Source organism: Carassius auratus, unplaced genomic scaffold, assembly GCF_003368295.1.
Source record: "Carassius auratus strain Wakin unplaced genomic scaffold, ASM336829v1 scaf_tig00215941, whole genome shotgun sequence".
NCBI lineage: Eukaryota > Metazoa > Chordata > Actinopteri > Cypriniformes > Cyprinidae > Carassius > Carassius auratus.
Window position 1 is genome coordinate 184,637 of NW_020528321.1, and position 24,554 is coordinate 209,190.

At 36.4% G+C, this 24,554-nt stretch overlaps 1 protein-coding gene across 1 annotated transcript in view; it reads right to left on the reverse strand.

Annotated features, from left to right (window-relative positions):
* Positions 1 to 264: 264 nt before the first annotated feature.
* LOC113096472 (interferon-induced GTP-binding protein Mx-like) overlaps positions 265 to 24,554 on the reverse strand; it is a 40,819-nt gene continuing 16,529 nt past the window's right edge. Inside the window, exons 3-11 of the mRNA XM_026261875.1 lie at positions 13,398 to 13,536; positions 13,088 to 13,286; positions 12,911 to 12,989; positions 12,594 to 12,716; positions 12,337 to 12,469; positions 11,762 to 11,920; positions 11,425 to 11,501; positions 11,087 to 11,344; positions 265 to 1,471 (exon numbers count right to left, since the gene is read on the reverse strand). Of these exons, the coding sequence (XP_026117660.1) occupies positions 1,247 to 1,471; positions 11,087 to 11,344; positions 11,425 to 11,501; positions 11,762 to 11,920; positions 12,337 to 12,469; positions 12,594 to 12,716; positions 12,911 to 12,989; positions 13,088 to 13,286; positions 13,398 to 13,536 (1,392 nt within the window). The 3' untranslated portion in view covers positions 265 to 1,246. The remainder of the gene's footprint in view (positions 1,472 to 11,086; positions 11,345 to 11,424; positions 11,502 to 11,761; positions 11,921 to 12,336; positions 12,470 to 12,593; positions 12,717 to 12,910; positions 12,990 to 13,087; positions 13,287 to 13,397; positions 13,537 to 24,554) is intronic.

Genomic DNA, 24,554 nt, shown 5'->3' on the forward strand with positions numbered 1-24,554 from the left:
TAAAAGCTGGAAAACATTACATGTCTTTATTTTATCAGATTTTAAAATACTATAGGTATCATATTTCATAAAACTTGCTGAATTTTAAATAGTTATAGAGAAAAAAAAAATGGGGCATATTGCACACTAAACACTTCCAAGTAATTCCAAACACAACAAACTCATGCAAAAAATCACATGCCTTGTTTCCAGTAGATGCGAGACAAAAGAAAACAATATTTTCTGAAATCAGCCAAAATATAAAATTTGTTTAATATCCTCAGCTTTCGATACAATCTTAGTTTGAATAGAAGAAAATCTGTGGACTGCACACTTTTCTGTAAAATATGTAAACTTAAATCTGCAGACTGGCTCTAACTTACGGCAACTACAGTAGCTGGCTACAGACTGTAGGCTAAATTAGACCAAACGTTGAGTAGTGTATTCCAGCATTATGCTGAGTTGCTGCAACAACAACATCACGTAGGCAATAAAGACCCGGTGGTTAGATTTTTTATTATTATTATTAGTGCAATTAATGTAAATGAAACATTGATTTACAAAGGTAATGTTAATCTTTCTATTGTTATTTCCCCCTTGTTTTGCCTGTTCCCAACATTCAAACCTTCTATCTTAAAATGTAAAAAATGTATATGAATTTAAATTTTTACCATATGCATTTGGCAGACTTGACTTACATTGTGTACATTTTATCAGTTCATGTGCAATAACTGAGCATTGAACCAGGGGTGGTCTACTACTTGATCTACAGGATACAGGTGTGCCTACAGAGGAAAAAAAAAAAAAAATCCTGCAAAGCATGTGTATACATTGAATAAATGGAAAAAAAATAAAAATAAAATAAAAACAAAAACACTGACAGAATTTCATACTTTTCATGGTTATTTATATTATGCTTTGTCTGCTATAGTGAATGAAATAATTGATAGAATTTCTAAATTGAGATCCGTTATAAATATCCAGTGACCAATTTATATAGTCATTAACCACTTTGATCCTCCTCAGCTGAGATCTTCAGAGATTTAATGTCTTTGATTTGCAGTTGATTTTACCATATGCTCAATCATCAGTTATTTCATTATTTTATTAAGATTTTTTTTTCTTCTTGACTTTAGGACAAACGCAGTGTCTGCAAATTACATGGAAATAACATGACTCTAAATCTTTGCAATGTCAGCAAAGACATAAAAAAGACGTCCACTGGACATGCTTAATTTAGGCATATCCACAACTTTAGAAAGATATGTCAGCTTCTGTTGTTTATTAGTTCTTGAGCTTCCGTGAGACGTTCCAGACGCTTCTTTAGATCAGCTCTCCTGCGCCCTTGCTCTGAGTCTTCTTTCAGCAGCTTGGCCACATCTGCTCTGTTCCTCATTTCCAGCATTTGATGTTGCAATGTCTTAGCTGCATTCTTAAGCATGAAGAGGATTAGCAACATGGGCACATAGTCTGTCAGGCGTTGATAGATGATCTATAAGGAGACAGGACATTAATTAAAAAAAAAAAAACATTCACTTGAAAAATAAAGTTATTTGAGACACCCTTTGGCAGTGTTGGGGGTAACCAATTCCAAAGTAACGGATTACAGTAACGCGATAGAACATTTTTGGGTAACGAAGTAAAGTAACGCAGTACACTAATAATATTGGTAACTACACTACTTTACTAGACTATAGGAACGCGCTTTCCTGCGTTACACATTCCGTGTTTGCCTGTGTGTAAAGTTCTGGGCCAGGTTTCCTGATAACAAATGATTTTAGCGCTAAGAGGCGCCACACAGCTAAATCCCCAGTGTTAATATACTCTGAGTGTGGACACATAAAACACTGAAGCGGTGTTAAAAATAACACTGAAGCAGAGTTGAATTTAATGAGATAATTAAGAAATTATTTGAGTTATGATTGACCACTATTTAAGACACCTGATGTTAACAAGCATATTCACCAACTGAGAAAATCACAATTTGTGTGTAACCATCATAGTGGTCAGTGTTTGCTTTAGTTAGGATCTTGACCCTTGAATTATTAACTTCAGATTTCATGTGGTTGTGATAATTGAGTTATAACAGACAGACCACAGCAAAGGCGATCTTATGATATTGATTGTGGTTTGGACTAATTGTCATGGAGTCTCCAAAAAGCACCTCTAAGCGCCAAAGTGTTCGAGAAAATAGCAGAGCAAGTGAGCTCTCATGTCATTGATGCAGAAGCAATTCATTTCATATCATGAGTGTAAATGGTGAGATTTATTGAGAGAAAATTGCCAGATGGCTAATTCAAAGTTATACCGCGAGGATGTGTTGCAAATGTTGTTCACCGATTCTGACTCCGAAGGGGAATATTTGCCTTTTGGAAATGACGATCGGCTGTCTAATGATCGCGCATCTCGCGGGACATCTTTGCAGCGCAGTGGTGCCGCCGTGTAAGGTGAGTGTTCACGAAGATGAACACTCCATAGGAGAACTGTTGCTGATTGCCCACGCTCTAATGCGCGGCCGGCAGACAGTACAGGTGCAGTCTGCGTGGATAAGGTGCGCTCTGCGCTGTGTCATGCAATGAATGAGAGGAATCATACTCTCAAGAACTACGAACTGTCACATAGGTACCTGATTGGGCAGATAGCTGGTCAACTGATCAAAAAATAGGCACATGTATTTTACTATGGCACAGTAATATAGTAATAATGTATTAGTGTTCTAAAAAAAATTCTGATCATTTGGAATGAGAATAAAAAGACAAAAAAAAAAGCACAACAAATCAAATACAAAATAAAACCTTGTAAATAAGTTCAAACATCCATTCAATATCTATTATTTCCTCAATATTACTGTTGAACTGATCAAAAGTAGGCTACTGTTTACATGTGTTTTACTACTAGTGTTTTACTACTTTTGCTACTATATAGTGTATTAATATAGTAATAATTTAGTACTATCCCCTGTTTTATTGTTGGCTTCCTCTTTTCTGATAATTTGGAATGAGGATAAAACACACACACACAAAAACATGCAAATATGTTCAAACATCAATTCAATATCTAATATTTCCTGAATATTATGAAATTCGATATAGCCGCCCCTGGTGACGTCATAATATGCAAATTAGATTAGTATATTTACACCCCACATAAACTTTCGATCATGCCAAACATTTTTTTTTAATTGACAATAGATCTCTATCTTTAAGCCCTTTCAAGCCACAAGCTTTTGAAATCTTGATGTCAAAATACAACATTTTTTCCAAAAAACCTGGCGCCTTAAGGGTTAATCCACAAATGACTTAAGCTGTTAACTCTTTTAACGTGACTGACACCCCCTCTGAGTCAGAATAAACCAATATTTCGGAGTAATTCATTTACTCAAAGAGTACACTGACCGAACTGAAGAGCCAGATGACGAACATGCCCACTGCCGGAGCAGTTCTCGTTCTCGAGTCAAGAACCGGTTGCATTGGTTTTCGGATCACCAGTACACTGAACCGAGAATCGTTTCTGTTAGACATGTCCGATTTGAGAACCGATGAGCTGATTCTCGTTCTCGAGTCAAGAACTGGTTGCATCGGTTTTCGGATCACCAGTACACTGAACTGAAAACCGTTTCTTTCGGACGCGTCCGATTTGAGAACCGATGAACTGATGATACTGCACATGCGTGTAATTTTTTAAGTATTTAGTTAAACATCGGAAAGTGTGATAAAATAACTATATTTTATTTTGCTTTTGTATTTTTTTTTGTTTTGTTTTTTTAAGATTAATGTTTCTAATCTGTATATTGTAGATAATGTATAGGCCAAAGGGGTTTTACAGGAAGTTGGACCATAATTAAGACTCTAAAGACTTTATTTTTAATAGGAATAAGGGATGATTTATGAAATATCTGTACTATATTTATAGTTAATGATGACACATTTACAAATTGAGTTTGTAGTAAACAGAACATGAACACAAATAGAGCAGCAGATGATACTGAACTGCAGCACGTGCCGGTTAGAGCGATTCTCGTTCTCGAGTCAAGAACCGGTTGCATCTGTTTTTGGATCATCAGCACACTGATTCGAAAACCGTTTCTTTCGGACACTGTCCGATTTGAAAACCGAGGAGCTGATGATACTGTGCATGTGTGTTTCAGAGTGAAGCCAACTGACTCACAGCACGTCTGAACCGAACTGATTCTTTTGGTGATTGATTCTGATCTGATTCTGTGCTAATGTTATGAGCGCGGGTAGACCGAGGGTTTGGATAAAGGGCAATCTGGCAAAACGTAAGTTAATTTAATAACAAATACATCGCAATTGATTATGTATAGTAAGTGGATCATGGTTTCTGCGCTGATGACGCCTAATTTATTTACTTTATGTCTTCAAGACTTAAATCCTCGTATGCACATTATTGCTGTTACTGTATTCGGGTGTGTTGTTGCAAAACTCAAATGTAAACTTTTCATGATTATGAGGTTTTTAACTGACTAAATTTATGATTACTGGCTTTATATTTCTGAATGTTTGATAGACATGACGTCATTACATCAAGCGTAAAAGAACTGCTGAACCGTTTTTTTTCAACCGGTTTATTGAATCGAACCGTCCGAAAGAACTGGTTCGTGGAAAAGAATCAAACTTCCCATCACTAATAAAAACTCATCCATGGCTCCCATCATGCATTGCGGCATGAATAAATTATGATAAATTAAGTCTTTTTAACGTTTTAATCTAACTGTTACGTCCTGTGACGTAGGTTGTAATGTTCTGGGGTCAGTCAAGAGCTTTTGTTTGTTCTCAGTCATCTTTTCTCTCCTGTGCTGTGCTGATATAGGAGCTGATTACTGACACCTGCTACTCGTGATGACCAATAAACTCATTCACTGGCTCCTCCAGAGAGAGGAACCAGCTATAAAAGCACAGAGAAAGCACAGTTGGAGGAGAGAGGAAAGGATAAAGATTGAGCCATCTCCCTCTCCCTGCATGGACCCTCTCTGCAGCCCCAGACTACTGTTGTGGTTTTGGTACTGTTGTTAGTTGATGCCTAATGCCAATTTTGTGCTAGAATTTCAGTTTGTGTACTGTTGCTTTGCTGCTCCCACCTAGACTGTTGAACTCCACTCAATATTGCTAATACTTCTGTAGTCCTGTCTTCAATATTTAAGTTGTCTACTTTATAACTTGTAGGGAGGAGGGTGCCCATTTCTTTTAACTCATTTTCTCCTGTTTTTTTTTTTTTTGGAAAAGTTAGGTAGTTAAGGAAGTATATTGTCTTTTTGTTATTTATTTTTCCCTGTGCTAGGTAAGTTAGTTTCAAAATGGAGTAAGCTGCTGTTTTGTTTGTTATTTTGGCTATGCCCCCTCCTGAAGCCTGTTTGCTTTGTTCTTGCTACTCCTGCATGTATTAAAGAAGTATAATAAATCAAATTATAGTGGATCCTTTGGTGGTTGGCAGTGTTCTTCAGAGCTGGGACTGGGACGAGAGGCTCCATGTGGATTTTCCTTTTCTTTGTTACGTATTCCTCCATTCCGCTAGACTAGTTAAAGAGTGGGAACGATCTTTTTTTGTATCTGATTTTTGCTCTTGCTTGATACACTAATTAGAAAATTCAAAAGTCACAAGCCAAGATCCCAACTAAAGCAAACAATGACCACTATAATGGTGACATACAAATTGTGATTTTCTTGGTTGGTGATTCTGCTTGTTAACATCAGGTGTCTTCAATAATGTTCAATCATAACTTAATTATCTCATTAACTTCAACTCTGCTTCAGTGTTTATTAGTGCGGGTAATTATGATTCTTTCAAGAGATTCGTTCATTTTCAGTTCGTTCACCAAAAAATCACAAACAAGATAATCTCGTTCACGAACGACATGTGTACAAGTAGTTCAGTCATTTCATTCACGAACGAGAAGATCTCTCGAACTCGTTCAGTGAAGGGTGTATTAGTTCACTACATTCAACAAATCACATGCTCTGTCACATCTCATACTTGAAGGCTATTGGCTCGAGGTTGAGTAACTCTTTGACAGGATGAAACACTTCACAGAGCTACCCGGTAGGGGTGGGCGGATCGATATAAATATCGATAGTATCGATGCCAACACTGGTATTGGTATCGGATCGATACAATTGTAATTGAATCGATATTTTAATTTAAATATCTCTCATCAACGTTCATTATACTTTCCCTGTGTCTTCTACATCTACAATCCTGAACAAACGCTGCTTTCACATCCTGGCCCACTTTGCTACTCCTCCCCCTCCTGCTGCTCTGCTATGATTCGTTGTTGTGTCGTCACGTGACTCACTGACACAACTCGCTGAGGAGCAGCGAACAGAGTGAGAGCAAAGCTGATAGCACATTCAGAAGGGGGGCTCAGGGAATGTAATTGCACAGGTATATTTGTTCTTTGTTTGTTCTTCAGTAACAATTGTGTGCACTTTATATCATTTGCTTTTAAAACCAGAAAAAAAGGGAGAGATTTGTTTTATTCTTTATTTTTTAATTTTTAAAGGCTGTAAAGAATTAATTCTACAGTGCCTAATAACTAATAATTTTGTGGACTTCAATACATTAATAAAAAAATATTGCCTAAATAATTGATCATTCATCCACCTCAGAAATAATGACATAGACCTACTGCACTCCCCTACACAAAAGTTTTTTTGTATGTTTTTTTTTTTAAAGGGGGGGTGAAATGCTATTTCATTCATACTGAGTTTTTTACACTGTTAAAGAGTTGGATTCCCATGCTAAACATGGACAAAGTTTAAAAAATTAAATTGTATGTTTGAAGGAGTATTTCTGTTCCAAAAATACTACTTCCGGTTTGTCACAAGTTTCGGAAAGTTTTTTTTCGAGTATGGCTCTGTGTGACGTTAGATGGAGCGGAATTTCCTTATATGGGTCCTAAGGCACTTCTGCCGGAAGAGCGCACGCTCCCGTATAGCAGAGCACTGAGAGAACAACAGACTTCACTGATCAGAGCGAGAGTGTCGCGAAATGTCACAAAAGGAGTGTGTTTTTGGTTGCCAGGGAAAGACAACCCTGCACAGATTACCAAAAGAGAAACAGCATTAAGGGACCAGTGGATGGAGTTTATTTTTACAGAGGATCAACGGAGTTGTGCAAGTGTTTGTGTTTGTTCCCCTGCATTTCGAAGATGTTTGTTTTACAAACAAGGTCCAGTTTGACGCCGGATTTGCACATCGTATATTTCTTAAGGATAATGCAGTCCCAACGAAAAAGGGTCACGATCGTGTGTTGGAACCGCAGGCGGTGAGTAAAACTGCTTCAAATATCTCTGTGGTATTAACTTAGCTATCGCCGTGTAAGCACATCAAGTAAACAACATGCGATGTTGTCATCAAACTGCACTTTCCACATGTACAGCTTAAAAAAAAAAAAAAGACGACAAAGTGGAACTTAGTCATTTTCCAAAACCACTACGCAAATATATACAGTTTCAGTACATACCACATAGAGACTGATTGCTGATGCTGCTCTTGTTCAATTTCAGCCTCTGGATCTGATTCTGGATCATATATATACGCTGAATCTGACTGTTAGCCGTGGTTTGTTTTGGTTGGTTTTGTCCTCACGGTAATGTCACAGCTTCCAGACGCGCTCAACTCAAAAGCCTACTGGCGCTCGTGATTCTTTAGCTCTGCCCACACATCACGCCTGCAGCCGGTCATGTTTTTCCGGGAAAAATCGGTACAGACTATCTTTCTCTTATGAATATAATAAAACTAAAGACTTTTTGGAGTTATGAAGGATGCAGTACTACTCTATAGGTACTCAAGATTAACAGGATATTGAGTGAAAACGAGCATTTCACCCCCCTTTTAAGGAAAAAGTATCGTATTGGTATCGGTATCGGCCACCACTACTACCCGGTTCACCGAGCTGCGCATGCGCTGCTAATAGCGCTGCGCTGCTATGGAGGGAGGAACTTCAGTGAACGAGAAATATGAGTCAGTGGATTGCTTGAACGAGAATGATTCGTTCACCTAAAAGATCCGTTCAAAAAGAACGATTCGTTCACAAACTACACATCACTAGTGTTTATATGTGTCCACACTCAGAGTGTTAAATTAACACTGGGGATTTTGCTGTCACTGTAAAACCCGTCAAGTAACTTAACTCAAACTGTTTGAGTAAACAGATATCCTTAGAAAACCTTACAAATTAGGTTTACTCAAACCGTTTGAGAAAACTGATTGCCTTAAACCATTTAAGTACTTCGAACTTAATTCAGTTGAGTTCACTGAAAGAAGATTTACATTGCAATTAAATAATGAAGTGATTAATTGAGTGATAATTGAGCATTAGTGATGAACACCTGTTGTTAACAAAACAGAATTAATGAAGAAAAGAGAGAAAGGAACTACAACTGACTTCAGACACAGCCTCACTAAAACCTGACAAGTTATGTTAACTCAAACCATTTGAGGAAACTGATTGCCTTAAACCATTTAAGTTTTAAAACTAACAGTTATGAGTACTCTGAACTTAATTCAGTTGAGTTAAGAAAAAAAAGGTATACATTGCAATTAAGTAATTAAGTGATTAATTGAGTGATTATTGTGAATTAATGATGAACAGATGCTGTTAACAAACAGAATCACAGAAGAAAAGAGAAACACAAGAACTACAACTGACTTCAGACACAGCCTTAGATGAAATCAACTAAAATAAAATACATGAAATCTCTCAAGATCTGATTAAACAACCCCACAAACAGCATCACCAGCTCCACTTATGAATAACCAGACTTACTTTATTTCTGTCAGACATCTACAGAAGATCTTATTGAGAACAAACTTAGGTTTAGATGTTGATTTATTGTTTCATTTGAAGTCATGTTAGAGAACAGTGTTTGCTTTATTTGGGCTCTTGACCCTTGACTTCAGTCATTGTGTTTACTCTGGCTTTTATAACCACATGTTTTGAAATGTTTGTTGTAATTACTTAATTGCAAAGTTTTAAAACTTACATGGTTTAAATCAAGGCAATCTGTTTACTCAGATAGTTTGAGTTAAGTATACTTGTCGGGTTTTACAGTGACGTGATTACGTCATCGCGTATTGACAACATTGATTCGTCAGAAGAAACCAATGCTTTCATTCCTCTGAGCCAAACTGATTTGTGACGCTTAGTCCCACCCCCGTGCCCACATTGGTTCAAACTCTCCCATATTAAACCAATAAGTAAGTCTTTGAACTACTACTTAACATAGCCTACTGCTTTGGAAAATTAACGAAAACAAAGTGAAAGTAAAGTCTGTCGTGAGTGCATGAGTACAAACACACAATAACACATTTGGATGGGAAAACTCTCAGAAAAAGCACAAAAAACACTCGACAAAGCACTGGAATTTATGTCTTGGGTCGATGTCCCGGTAAAATAGATTCCGACAGATTACAGCCAACGGATCGATCATTTATATTATGTATACTATGTAAATGATTCTATAATTATACAGTTCATAAAGATAGTTGCACTATTTTTTTTCGGTTGCACTCTGAATATTTCTCACTCATTTTGTATTTAGTTTGTGAATCATTTGCACTGTTTTTGCACTGTATTGTTGAATACAATTTGTGCAATCCTTTTTACTAAATGCTGCATAGTTTGTGTTTGTTGTTCATACTGAGATTGAAAATATATTTCTCAGAAGAAAAAAGAAATGCAATTTATATTCACTGTAAAAAAAAAGTTGTGGAAACTTAAAAAAAAATAAGGCAACTTATTGGAAGCACTTTTTTTGAGTAAACTTAACAAACAAGACTAAAGTCCACCCAACTTATATAACTTTAATAACTTAATATCACAAGGTGTAACAACATAAATAGTCTCTGAACTAAAGGCCTAATATTTATAAGCATACACAATTTTAAAGTGAAAAAAAGTAACTTGACATTCAGCAAGTATGGTAATTTATATTCAGAATTCATGCTCTACATTTAGCCCATACAAAGTGCACACACACCACAAACACACACCCAGAGCAGTGTTCATCATTTATGCTGCGGTGCCCAGGGAGCAGTTGGGGGGTTCAGTGCCTTGCTCAAGGGCACCTCAGACATGGTATTGCCAGCCCGAGTTTCGAATCCACAACCCTAGGATTAGGAGTCAAACTCTCTAACTACTAGGCCACGACTTTACACTATTCAAGTCATCTAAATAAATAAAATAGCATAACACAAAATAGCATAACACAAAAAAAGTTGTGTCAACTTAAAAAAGCACTTGCAATAAGTTGCCTTATTTTTTTTTGAGTAAACTTAACAAACGGGGACTAAAGTCCACCCAATTTAAAATAATAACTTAATATCACAAGTTGGCACAACATAAATAGTCATGTTAACCTAAACAATATCAGATCAAAATATTTTTTGTTTACTGAACACAAAGCCTATTATCTATAAGCATACACAATTTTCAAGTGAAAAGTGATGTGACATTCAGCCAAGTATGGTGACCCATACTCAGAATTCATGCTCTACATTTAACCCATCCAAAGTGCACGCACACACACCCACATCCAGAGCAGTGTTCATCTCCTCAGTGGACGTCTTTTCAACGTCTGCAAAGTGGACGTAACTTTGCCCAGTGGATTAGGTTGATTGTAAAACATGCAATATAGTAATTTTCACTTAATAGTTCCTTTAAAAACAAACAAAAATGTAAAATACATGTGACCTCATGCCACCAGACTGCTAACATATTAAGGTATAATTAACACTGGATTTATTTAACATGCATTGTGTACCATGTGTTGAGTTCAGTCTAAAATCCATTGATTAAAGAAGTTGATATACAAGACTTGGTATGTCCTTGTGCTTTGGACAAAAAACTTTCAATAATAAAAAAAGTTATTTGACAGTGTTATGGTCTTTTATTTATTTAGCCTATTTGAATTATATAAAGTTGTGGCCTAGTGGTTAGAGAGTTTGACTTGGTGTTACAGTGTATACATAACATTGTTGTAAGATTAATATATTTTATGCACATTTAAATTTTTATGGTATGTAAGTTAATGATTATGACTGTCATTGTCAACAAATTAATAAATTTCATAGCATGAGCTGTCACCCACCTCATAATAAAGAGCCAGTTTTTCTGGTACTAGATTCCTCGTATCCAACAACCCACAGCCTTTGGAATTTAAAACCATTTCTTCTTCATGGAGGTTCTCATAACGTTCTAGCCCAGTCTTCTGATGGATCTCAGATTCATCAAGTTTCTTTTGCAATACCTTGTCCTGGGTGAAAACCAGATGCTCCATAGCAATAAACTCCTCGATTCTTTTCTCGACTTTAGCCTCTTGTTTTAACTGAATCTCATCAATCTTTTTCTGAGGAGTACAACATAATACATCAAAGATAATAATAATAATAAGAACAATAATAATAATAATGTAAAAGTTTTACTTACAAAGACATTGTGCTGCAGTAACGGGTACTGAACAAAACATAAATTGCATACTTCCCTGAATTTATTTTTAACAATCTCTGAAAATGGGAAGAGAGAAAAAGGACAAGATATATTTATCTGATCATTTACACTTAGAAGATGACAAATGGTTGTTTTTAGAATTAGGTAAAAAATGTCTGTTTTATGTGGGCTGTAGATTGTTTTGAAATGTAAAACAATATGCACCATACAAAAGAGTGGGCCTAGAGTACTTTTGAGTTACTCTGAAAAATACTCTGATAAAAATCTTTATCGCCAAAAAAGTTTAATTGTACATTAAGAAAAATACAGACTTTACCTCGTACATCTTTCAGTGTTTCCATAGCTGGCTTTTGAAGGGCTGCCACATGGTCTTTGATGACATGTTCAAAGTTTATGTACTCACTAAATGTAAGCAATTCTCTCCCACGATGCATCTCATTATACTTTTCTATAATTTCTGTAATTTTTGCATTGACTAAATTTGTGATAAAGATAACAGAAAATCAGGTTTAGGGATTTGGGTCCAGTCCTAAAAAGTAACCTGTGGTTCCCTTTCAAGGGAACTTCGAACTGCGTCCTCTAGGGGGCGCTATGGGGGAAACCTCGTCATGACCCGTGTCTGAAGCATACATTGAAAAAATACCAAATTGTTGGCTGGCTACAGCCTCTGACATCATTACCAGCACGACTATAAACAGGCACAGGGAGATCACGTTATTCACTTCTTTGTCCGTGATGACAATGCCGCCCAACAAGTTGCTGTTTTTTCAAGGTATGCTTCAGACAAGGTGTTCCCCATAGCGCACCCTAGAGAACGCAGAGTCTCGTTCCCCACTCAGGGAACCATGGTTACATTCCTAACCTGAAACATTTTAACATATCTTGACTTACATAATTTTTCAGTTTCTCTCAAGTGGATGTCCCATTTCTTGAACACAGGATGTAGAAGTGCATAAATATTTCTGTCTTTTAAATGTCCTGTTCTACTCAGTTCATCGATTTGATCGTTGAACTTTATTATTATCTATATAAGAAAACAATCTCAATGAATCAGTCAACCAATTAACCAATAAATAAAAAATTATAAATAAAATGCCATAACAGTAAGGATAGATAGTTGTAATTTGCTTTATTCTTAGGGCTCTTACCTCACTGAAAAAAGGTCCCATCTTTTCTTCTTCCGGAGGTGGACCCTGATCATACTTTTTAAGCTCTTCTCGCACACCAAGTATTCTAGTATTTATCTGCTCAGTTAAGTGTGGTAGTGATTTCTGTGTCAATAAGAAAATATATTTGGCTAAATCAGCTGTCTAATTGCACCATATTATATATCTATATCTATATTATTTTTTGTAGTATTTATAACTTTGTTAATTTACTTAAAAAAAATCTACATAAGGTTTAAAAGAATGCCTTGCGTCAGATCGAGGCTGCATCTCATTTCTAGTCATAATTTAGGGCTTGCCTTGATATGATCAACCAGTTCTTTGGTCAATTTATTTGTCAAGCACAGAGTAGATGCTTTATTATCATCCAGTAGAGAACTGTCAAGAAAGAAAAACTCTAAAAATATATTTTTTTTACTTATTTGAAACAAACCATTCATCAATATGAAAAGTAATTTAAGTCAATAATTGTTTACCTGAAATATCGGTGGTTTCTAAAGAATTCCATTTCTATGTCTATGGCTTCATCAAGAGGAATTTTGTTATTGATGTCACTCTGACCACGACATCGCACAATAATGTAACCCTTACTGAGAGGAACAACTCTGCCCTGGACAATGTTCAAAACATCAATCTCAGCTCCTTTGTCAATGAGATCTGGTTTCGTGAGAATTGCTAACCCACACATAAAGAAAATAATAAAAATAATAATAATTGGTTAGAATAGTGAGATTCATAAAGATAAAGTGAGAAAAAATGTTATAGAAATACAATAGGTTATCAAACCAAGTGTTCTGTATCCCTCAGGGTCTGCATGTTGTGCCATTCTTAGTGCTTCTGTTGTTGCTATGTCAACATTGCAGGGCACCACAACTAAAATGATGGTTTCACTTTTGGAAATGTATTTCTGTATCAGGATTTTGATCTAAAAAGAAAAAACAAAAAAAACATGGCATATTCACTGATTAGGGAGGAGAGAATCTTCAGGTCAGTATAAAATAACACTGAACCCATTATACTTCCATAATATCCATGATAAAATTGATAATCAGGAAAAATATTAGGGAAAAGTGGGTATTACATCAGTATGAGGCCAGATAACCCAGAATTAAGACACTGAATAAATATACCCAAGTCTGAGTTCATGTTGACTTTAAATTACACCAGTCAGCTATAAATAGATTACATAAAACATTAAAATCAAATGTTAATCTCAGATCTCCATTGATTTGAAAATTGAGTGTGATGTGTCAAAAAGGAAATAAGTCAAAAATATATGTTTTTTTGTTTGTTTTAAAGTTTAAGTTTAAAGGCACAATATGTATGTTTTCACCACAAGAGGGCGCGTATTCAAAACAAAAGCTTAGTTAGATGACACCATGTGTCTAGTGTGGAATCATGGGAGCTGTTGTTTTTATCCCCACAGCCGACGCAATCCGAAAGGACTAATGCAGAAATCATGTTCATGTATGAGCTAATGATTTATTGACATTGTAGAATGAAGCAGGGTGAGGCTGAAAGCTGCCAAAGCGAAATGAGGCCGCTGAACGATTGCGACACATGGTTTGAAAGCAGCAGACTTTTTACTATGCCACAGTCGACTGCTTCTGCTCCTTCCAGTCATGCGTATGTGAGAAAAACTTTGTTTGATCATACTAGATACATTTGAAAGTTCTGTTGCAATGCAACCATGTACAGTTGTCACCTCTCTAATAAAGTGCATTACATATTAAAGTGCCTTTGGTTTTTCCATGTTTTCTACAAAACAAAACGATTTTGACTGGTAGTGATCGAAATTGAGGGGTCATGACATCATTTGCAGGTCACACAATAAAACTATGAAACTGTTTTTATGCCTAGATGTTCTTGTGGACAGATATCTAAAGCATCTGCCTGAGGGCAGAAGTGCAAAGAGCTTCTGGCTGGGGAGAGAAGGGTCTGTGATATTACCTGCCTGTTTCTTCACTCTGGAGTTGTACAAATCCTGAGGTACACACCAATTATCCCTTCAGCTCTCCCTGACAGTCTGTCTCAGTCTTCTTATCTCTGATTTGCTGGCTGACCCAAACCAGAGACTTATAGAAGAGCACAGAATCGACTCAATAACAAATGAGTAAATCTGTATCATTTTGGCTTGTGGAAGATTCAACTTTTTCAGTTGGTGAAGGCAGTACAACCTCTGCTGGGCCTTTTTACAATGGAGTCAATGTGAGTGTCCCACTTCAAGTCCTGAGATATGGTCTTGCCCAGGAACCTAAATGACTCTACTGCAGCCACAGTGCTATTCGTGGTGGTGAGTTGAGGGATGCAGTGGGGTTTCTCCTGCAGCCCACTATCACCCCCACATTTTTGAGCATGTTCAGCTCCAGGTTCACTGTAAAGCCCGACAAGTTAACTTACACAAACCATTTGAGTAAACCGATTGCCTTGACTGTAAAACCCAACAAGTAAACTTAATTCAAACCATTTGAGTAAACAGATATCCTTAAAAACCTGACAAGTTATGTTAACTCAAATCATTTGAGGAAACTGATTGCCTTAAACTGTTTAAGTTGAAAAAAACTAACAGTTATGAGTACTCTGAACTTAATTCAGTTGAGTTAACTGAAAGAAGATGTACATTTCAATTAAGTAATTAAGTGATTAATTGAGTGATAATTGAGCTTTGGTGATGAACACCTGCTGTTAACAAACAGAATTACTGATGAAAAGAGAGAAAGGAACTACAACTGACTTCAGACACAGCCTCACTCAAACCTGATAAGTTATGTTAAATCAAACCGTTTGAGGAAACCAATTGCCTTAAACCATTTACGTTGAAAAAACTAATAGTTATGAGTACTCTGAACTTAATTCAGTTGAGTTCACTGAAAGAAGATATACATTGCATTAAGTAATTAGTTTTAGAAACACTTGGTTATGACAGCCAGAGAAAAAACTAAAACAGAAGTCAAGGGTCAAGAGCCCAACTAAAGCAAACACTGATCTCTAACATGGTTACTTCAAATGAAACTAAATCAACATCTAAACCTTAGTTCATTCTCAATAAGATCTTCTGTAGATGTCTGACAGAAATAAAGTCAGTCTGGTTATTAATAAGTGGAGCTGGTGATGCTGTGTGGGGTTGTTTAATCAGATCTTGAGAGATTTAATGCATTTTGTTTCAGTTGATTTCATCTAAGGCTGTGTCTAAAGTCAGTTGTAGTAGTTCTTGTGCTTCTCTTTTCTTCTGTGATTCTGTTTGTTAACAGCAGCTGTTCATCACTAATTCACAATTATCACTTAGTTAATAACTTAATTACTTGAATGCAAAGTTTTAAAACTTACATCACTGTAAAACCCGACAAGTTAACTCAACTCAAATCGTTTGAGTAAACTGATTGCCTTGACTGTAATACCCGACAAGTAAACTTTACTCAAACGGTTTGAGTAAACAGATATCCTTAAGTTATGTTAACTCAAACCGTTTGAGGAAACCAATTGCCTTAAACCGTTTAAGTTGAAAAAACTAACAGTTATGAGTACTCTGAACTTAATTCAGTTGAGTTCACTGAAAGAAGATATACATTGCAATTAAGTGATTAAGTGATTAATTGAGTGATAATTGAGCTTTAGTGATGAACACCTGCTGTTAACAAACAGAATCACTGAAGAAAAGAGAGAAAGGAACTACAGCTGACGTCAGACACAGCCTCACTCAAACCTGACAAGTTATGTTAACTCAAACCGTTTGAGGAAACTGATTGCCTTAAACCGTTTAAGTTGAAAAAACTAACAGTTATGAGTACTCTTTACTTAATTCAGTTGAGTTCACTGAAAGATGTACATTGCAATTAAGTAATTAAGTGATTAACTGAGTGCTGATTGAGAATTAGTGATGAACAGCTGCTGTTAACAAACAGAATCACTGAAGAAAAGAGAAACACAAGAACTACTACAACTGACTTCAGACACAGACTTCAACTGAAATCAACTGAAATAAAATACATGAAATCTCTCAAGATCTGATTAAACAACCCACAAACAGCATCAGCAGCTCCACTTATTAATAACCAGACTGACTTTATTTCTGTCAGACGTCTACAGAAGATCTTATTGAGAATGAACTAAGGTTTAGATGTTGATTTATTGTTTCATTTGAAGTAACCATGTTAGAGATCAGTGTCTGCTTTAGTTGGGCTCTTGACCCTTGACTTCTGTCTTAGTCTTTTCTCTGGCTGTTATAACCGTGTGTTTCTAAAACACATTTGTTGTAACTTGAAAGCCCAGAAGAAATGCCATCAGGTGTTAATCTGTACCTAGGTGTAGGTTGTTATACTTTATAAAGGTGATGGTAATTATTCATTATTATTCACAGTTATTGATCCATGCGGAGTCTAATCTCTCATGTGTAATTAGTAGAAGTGGACCTAGTAAAAATGACACTAAGAGCCAGTGATTCTGTAATATTCAATTTATATTAAAATGACTTCATAAACATTTTGTACACAGACTTTTGTCTTCTATGCCAGTAACTGGTCACAGACATCAATAATCAGAATATGAACCTCTACAATGGTGACAAAAAAAACATGCTGCAATGCATGCTGGGTACTATTGTAGAACAAAACTCATCCATGGCGCCCAGCATGCTCTGCAGCATTTTTTTTTTTTTTTATGGTCACCATTGCTGAGGTTCATATGCTGATTATTGATGTCTGTGTGTGACTAATTGACACCATAGAAGTCCACACTGTTTGGAAAGTCTTTGTATTAACGGATTATCACAGAACCCCTGGGTCTTAGGATCACTTTTACTGTAATCAATCAAATTACATAACACTTATTTCATCAGAGATTAGACTTCTTATGAATCAATAATTGATGATTATCACCAATATAAAGTATAACATCCTACACCTAGGTACAGGTTAACACCTGATGGCTTTTCTTCTGGGCTTTTGAGTTACAACAAATGCGTTTCAGAAACACACAGTTATAACAGCCAGAGAAAAGACTAAGACAGAAATTAAGGGTCAAGAGCCCAACTAAAGCAAACACTGATCTCTAACATGGTTACTTCAAATGAAACAATAAATCAACATCTAAACCTTAGTTCATTCTCAATAAGATCTTCTGTAGACGTCTGACAGAAATAAAGTCAGTCTGGTTATTAATAAGTGGAGCTGGTGATGCTGTTTGTGGGGTTGTTTAATCAGATCTTGAGAGATTTCATGTATTTTATTTCAGTTGATTTCATCTAAGTCTGTGTCTGAAGTCAGTTGTAGTAGTTCTTGTGTTTCTCTTTTCTTCAGTGATTCTGTTTGTTAGCAGCAGCTGTTCATCACTAATTCTCAATCAGCACTTAGTTAATCACTTAATTACTTGAATGCAAAGTTTTAAAACTTACATGGTTTAAATCAAGGCAATCTGTTTACTCAAATGGTTTGAGTTAAGTTTACTTGTCGGGTTTTACAGTGTTGTCATGACTGCACCAGACAGCCAGATGTTCAACTTCTTGTCTGTAAGCAGACTCGTCATCATCCTGAATAAGGCAGATTACTTTAGTGTTGTCCCCAAACTTCAGGGGCTTGACAACAGGGTCTTTAGAGGTGCAGTCATTTGTGTAGAGGGAGAAGAGTAGTGGGGAGAGCACACATCCCTGAGGAGCTCCAATGCTGAATGTGAGTTTTCCCAGCCTCACTAGCTGCCTGTCTGTCAGGAAGCTAATGATCTACTGACAGATGGAGGTGAGTACAGAGATGCTGTGTCAGTTTATTCAGAATTGTTTCCGGAATGATGTTGAACACAGAGCTGAAGTCCACAAACAGGATCCTTGCACAAGTCCCTGGTTTGTCCAGATGTTGCAGGATAGAATGCAGTACTCTGTTGACTGCATCGTCCACAGACCTTTTTTCTCAGTTAACAAAATGCAGGGGGTCCAGCAAGGGTCCAGTGATGTTCTTCAAGTAGTACAACACAAGTCTCTCAAAAATGACTTAGTGACCACAGGTGTTAAAGCAACATCTCTGTAGCCATTTAGCCCTATTATTTTTGCATTCTTGGATACATGGATGATGGTGGCATATTTGAAGCAATCTCCTGTATATAGCCTATGCATCTGCATCAATTTCTGAAACCAGACAACCCCATTATTTGTATGGCTATCACTTGAAAAAACTTCTAAATCCTTAGTCTGGGGCCGTGGAAAACAAGTGAAGGTTTGTTCTTGCACTCCACCTTCACTTTCATTTTCCCTAATACCCTAGATTTAATGAACCTATATTTCACACGAATATACACTATACAGAAAAAAATCCAGAGTGAAATTAACTCCGCTGGGAGTACATGTGAGACCACACTCAAGAGTGTGAAAGTGTTAAAATAGGAGTGTTAAATTAACACTGAAGCTGAGTTAAAGTTAATGAGATAATTACGTGATTAATTGAGGGATGATTGACCATTATTGACGAGACCTGATGTTAACATGCAGAATCAACTAAGATGAAAATCACTATTTGTATGTCACCATTATAGTGGTAAGTGTTTGGTTCAATTGGGCTTTTGAGCCTTAGATTTGAAGTCAGATTTGGTTTGGCTGTTACAACTGAATTGTAACAAACAGACAAGAAAAAAAGTCAAAACATGGTCATTTGACCTGAAGCACCAAACTCAATTACAGCCTAAACAGATTTGATTGACCTCATTGATTAGAAACTAGAGTTGTGACGTTCGCGAACGAACCGATTCTTTTGAACGGCTCATAAACATGAACGATGGGAGCCGAGTCGCGACTGGAGAGGAGCCGTTCTTTCTATCGTTCTTTTTTCCTATGCGTGTTCATACAAATGAGCTCCGCCAGGAGACAGAACAGTTATAGGGGGAGGGGCGCACCCAGCGCAGGCCAACCCTTTATAGCGTGATGATATTAGTTATTAGTTGTGCATGCATTTACATTGCATTTTGTGTTCATTTAAAACTTATTTTAAAATCATTAAAAATGTTCTTTTGTGATACTGTACTTGTATAGAAATGTTTCACTAAAAGCTGTTTTCCACAGACATTCATTGCAGCCCACTTTGTTATTGTTCATTGACTTGAAGGGGCTGATGTCCTATTTGTAAAGTTTACAGTAGTAATAGTATGTAGTATGTAGACATTTCCATTTTATTTATTCTAATTTTATCTACTTAAAAAAAAATTAGTTTTCTATCAAAATGTTCTTGTGTGATAACAATGTTCTTGTGTGGAAGTGTTTGTAGTAAAAAATGTTTTGCACAGAAATTCATTGCAGCCGGCTTTGTTTTTTATGTTTATTTGTGAGTAGGTATTGTATGAATAACATAAGTCAACATAGTTTTACACACACACACACACACACACACACACACACACACTTTGTACTAAAGGTAAATCAAAATAATGATGTCACTGTCTAAGCAGAGGGATTTGTGCAACCCTATGGAATATAGTCGACACATGAGAAATGAGGTAATAATCAATATTTCAGAATAATTCAAACTCAGATATTGGTGTGTGATATCTGAGCTTTAATTATTTGATTACAAATCTCACCTCATAATACCTCCCAGTGATTATTTCCAGGATAAACTGAGATGCTCCCAAGCTGGCTTCTTAAAACTGACTAAATATTTAAAAAGAGCCAAAAGAGCCATTCTTTTGAACGGCTCTTTGAAAGGAACGGATCGCGAAGATCCGGATCCCCTCAAAGAGCCATAAATCCCATCACTATTAGAAACAACCCTGTGATTGTGCAGTACCTGCTAATTAAAATTATTTCTTGAAAGTTGTTCTGATAATAAGAAAATGCTTGCTTTAGGCACACACATACATCAAAAATTTGTGTAGGAATCTCAACAATGGTGACTTATTCAGAAAAACAGAACAACTCTAAACATTAGAAAACAAACTACTAAAAGAAACATAAAAAACAAAAACAGAATAGTAAGAATAAAGGAAATTACTGAAACAATTCACCTAATAATTTATTCATGCCGCAATGCATCATGGGAGCCATGGATGAATTTTGATAGGTGGCACCCAGAATGCACTGCAACATGCTTTTTTTATTTTCACCATTGTTGAGATTCACAGGTTGATTATTGATGTAACTTTAACTCAGTATTTCAGGAATAACAATAAAAAAAAGCAAACACTGACCACTATAATGGTTGGATTTTCATCTTCGTTGATTCTGCATGTTAACATCAGGTCTCGTCAATAATGGTCAATCATCCCTCAATTAATCACGTAATTATCTCATTAACTTTAACTCTGCTTCAGTGTTAATTTAACACTCCTATTTTAACACTTTCACACTCTTGCGTGTGGTCTCACATGTACTCCCAGCAGAGTTAATTTCACTCAGTTTTTTTAAGAGTAAAATTAACTCTGCTGGGAGTACATGTGAGACCACACTCAAGAGTGTGAAAGTGTTAAAATACAAGTGTTAAATTAACACTGAAGCTGAGTTAAAGTTAATGAGATAATTACGTGATTCATTGAGGGATGATTGACCATTATTGACTAGAGCTGATGTTAACATTATAGTGGTCAGTGTTTGGTTTAGTTGGGCTCTTGAGCCTTCGATTTTTAAAGTCAGATTTGGTTTGGCTGTTACAACTGAATTGTAACAAACAGACAAGAAAAAAAATCAAAACACTGGCATTTGACCTGAATCAACAAACTCAATTAAAGCCTAAACAGATTTGATTGTCCACATTGATTATAACAACCCTGTGATTGTGCAGTACCTGCTAATTAAAAGGATTTCTTACTACTAAAAAAAACATAAAAAACAAAAACAGAATAGTAAGAATAAAGGAAATTACTGAAACAATTCACCTAATAATTTATTCATGCCACAATGCATCATGGGAGCCATGGATGAATTTTGATAGGTGGCACCCAGAATGCACTGCAACATGCTTTTTTTATTTTCACCATTGTTGAGATTCACAGGTTGATTATTGATGTTTGCATGTCTAACTGAAAGATTTTTGAACAAACATCTTTTAAGAAATTCCTAAGATAATATTTAAAATGCTGGAAATACTTTGTTGAAGAATCATAAGGCTGCAATAATCAACAATGTAACTTTAACTCAGTATTTCAGGAATAACAATAAAAAAAAGCAAACACTGACCACTATAATGGTTGGATTTTCATCTTCGTTGATTCTGCATGTTAACATCAGGTCTCGTCAATAATGGTCAATCATCCCTCAATTAATCAGTTAATTATCTCATTAACTTTAACTCTGCTTCAGTGTTAATTAAACACTCCTATTTTAACACTTTCACACTCTTGAGTGTGGTCTCACGTGTACTCCCAGCAGAGTTAATTTCACTCAGATTTTTTTTGCTGTGTATTTACGAAACTGACCTGCACTTGAAGCCCTGTACAGGTCAGTGATGTTGCTACATTTCCCTGCTTCTTTTCGCACTGGTTCTGTTTGGAATCATTTAACGGAAGTGTGGAACACACATGAGCTGATTCGTATAGTGCAGCACTGCCAGTCAAGATTTATGATTTATAATCGATTTATTGTTGAATTAACAACAACAACAAAAAAGATTACTTTGGTACATTAAAAAAGCATGAATATAAAATATTAATAATAATAATAACAAAATAAAAAGCAATAAATAACAGGGCAGTGTTATCATGGTGCTCCCGATGGCCGGTACGGGACTAATGCAGCCTCAAAAACATTCCAATCACTGGAGTCAAAGCAGGCTTGTAAATTAATTATTCCATCTTTTTAAAGATCTCACTGCAAGGACGGACCAAAAAGATGGACCAAACAGTGATCAGAGTTCCAGAGCTGCTCAGGAGACATAGTGGTATGCATCCTTTATACATTAATAGAAATGGCCCAGTATATTGCTGTCCCTGGTGGAGCATGTGATGTGCTGTCTGTATTTAGGCAGTTAACAGGAGAAATTAGCTTTACTAAAATGACTAAGAATGATTCCGGCTAATGCTGCTCTGTGTGTGTGATCTGATCAGCCAGCTGTTTTAGAGCCGCGCTCACACACGCGTCAGGAGGAATGTACGCACTCAGCAGAATAAATGGGGGAAAAAAACATTTTTTTTCAAATACTGTACATTAATGTAGGTCCTCTATGCCCCGGCTCTCTCAAATGGCCATTTTCTACAAAATCCCTCCTTCCAACAAGCAGAGTCTGCTCTGACTGGCCAACTGACCCATTGCATTGTGATTGGCTGAACATCACAAGAACTCATTGGAAATGTAACGTCTTTCCATAATAGGGAACTTCTCTGTCCTTGAGGTCAATATGACTTTTCATTAGTTAAAAAAAGGGTTCCCTTCATCTCAGAGGAATACAATTTTGTGACTTTTCCTACATCATCTATCTATACATACACAAAAAAACTGAGCTTTATTCGGTTGTTCTGAAGGTGTGTAAAAAAAAAAAAAAACATCAATCTTGTCCTTACAAACCTTGGCAAAAAAAACCTGAAACACAATAATCGTTCAATAATCGTAATCGAGGTAAAATGTTCAATTAATCGAGGTTTTGATTTTTGGCCATAATCGTCCAGCCCTACACTGTAAAAAATTGTGCCGTTAAATAACAGTAATTTACTGGCAGAAGGGGCGCCAGTAAAGTACTGTTCATTTACAGCTTTCAACCATTAATTTACCACTCTTATTTTTTTTTTTACAATATTTTACCGTAAATTATACCATGAAAATTAACTCCACTCCCACTGCTTCAAACAGTTCGAGTTTAAAAGCAAGCATTCCTATGATGTTAGTACTATGAACTTATTCCATTTGAGTCCACTGAGAAGGAATATTTCCTAATATAAAAATGCAAACACTTAATGTGTAGTAGTAAAGAAACTAAATGCATGACTTTAACTTAAATCACTGCAGTTAATTGTCAGCTATAGCACACATGTATGTGCTGAAGTACTTAACACAGAGATCACCACTGTATCAGCATTTTAATAATAATAATAATAATAATAATAATTCTTTACATTTATATAGCGCTTTTCTAGACACTCAAAGCGCTTTACATAGACAGGGGGTATCTCCTCATCCACCACCAGTGTGCAGCATCCACCTGGATGATGCGACGGCAGCCATATTGCGCCAGAACGCCCACCACACACCAGCTTACTGGTGGAGAGGAGACAGAGTGATGAAGCCAATCAGTAGATATGGGGATTGTTAGGAGGCCATGATGGTCAGAGACCAATGGGCGAATTTAGCCAGGATGCCGAGGTCACACCTCTACTCTTTCCGAAAGACATCCTGGGATTTTTAATGACCACAGAGAGTCAGGACCTCGGTTTAACGTCTCATCCGAAGGACGGTGCTTGTTGACAGTATAGTGTCCCCATCACTACACTGGGGCGCTAGGACCCACACAGACCACAGGGTGAGCACCCCCTGCTGGCCTCACTAGCACCTCTTCCAGCAGCAACCTACACTGTAAAAAGATTTGCCGTTAAATAACAGTAATTTTCTGGCAGCAGGGGTGCCAGCAAAGTACTGTTAATTTACAGCTCTTAACCATTAATTTACCGCTCTTATTTTTTAACAGTATTTTACCGTAAATTCTACCATGGAAATTAACTCCACTCCCACTGCTTCAAACAGTTCGAGTTTTTAAAACTAGCATTCCTACGATGTTAGTACTATGAACTTATTTCATTTGAGTCCACCGAGAAGGAATATTTCTTAATATAACGATGCAAACACTTAATGTGCAGTAATAAAGTAACTAAATACATGACTTTTACTCAAATCACTGCAGCTCATTGTCAGCTATAGCACACATGTATGTGTTGAAGTACTTAACACAGAGATCATCACTGTATCAGCGACTCCACATTTACTGTGTTCATATAAAGCAGCAGAAGATCAGAATTTGTGGCTCATCATTGACTGAAGCACAGGCTCTA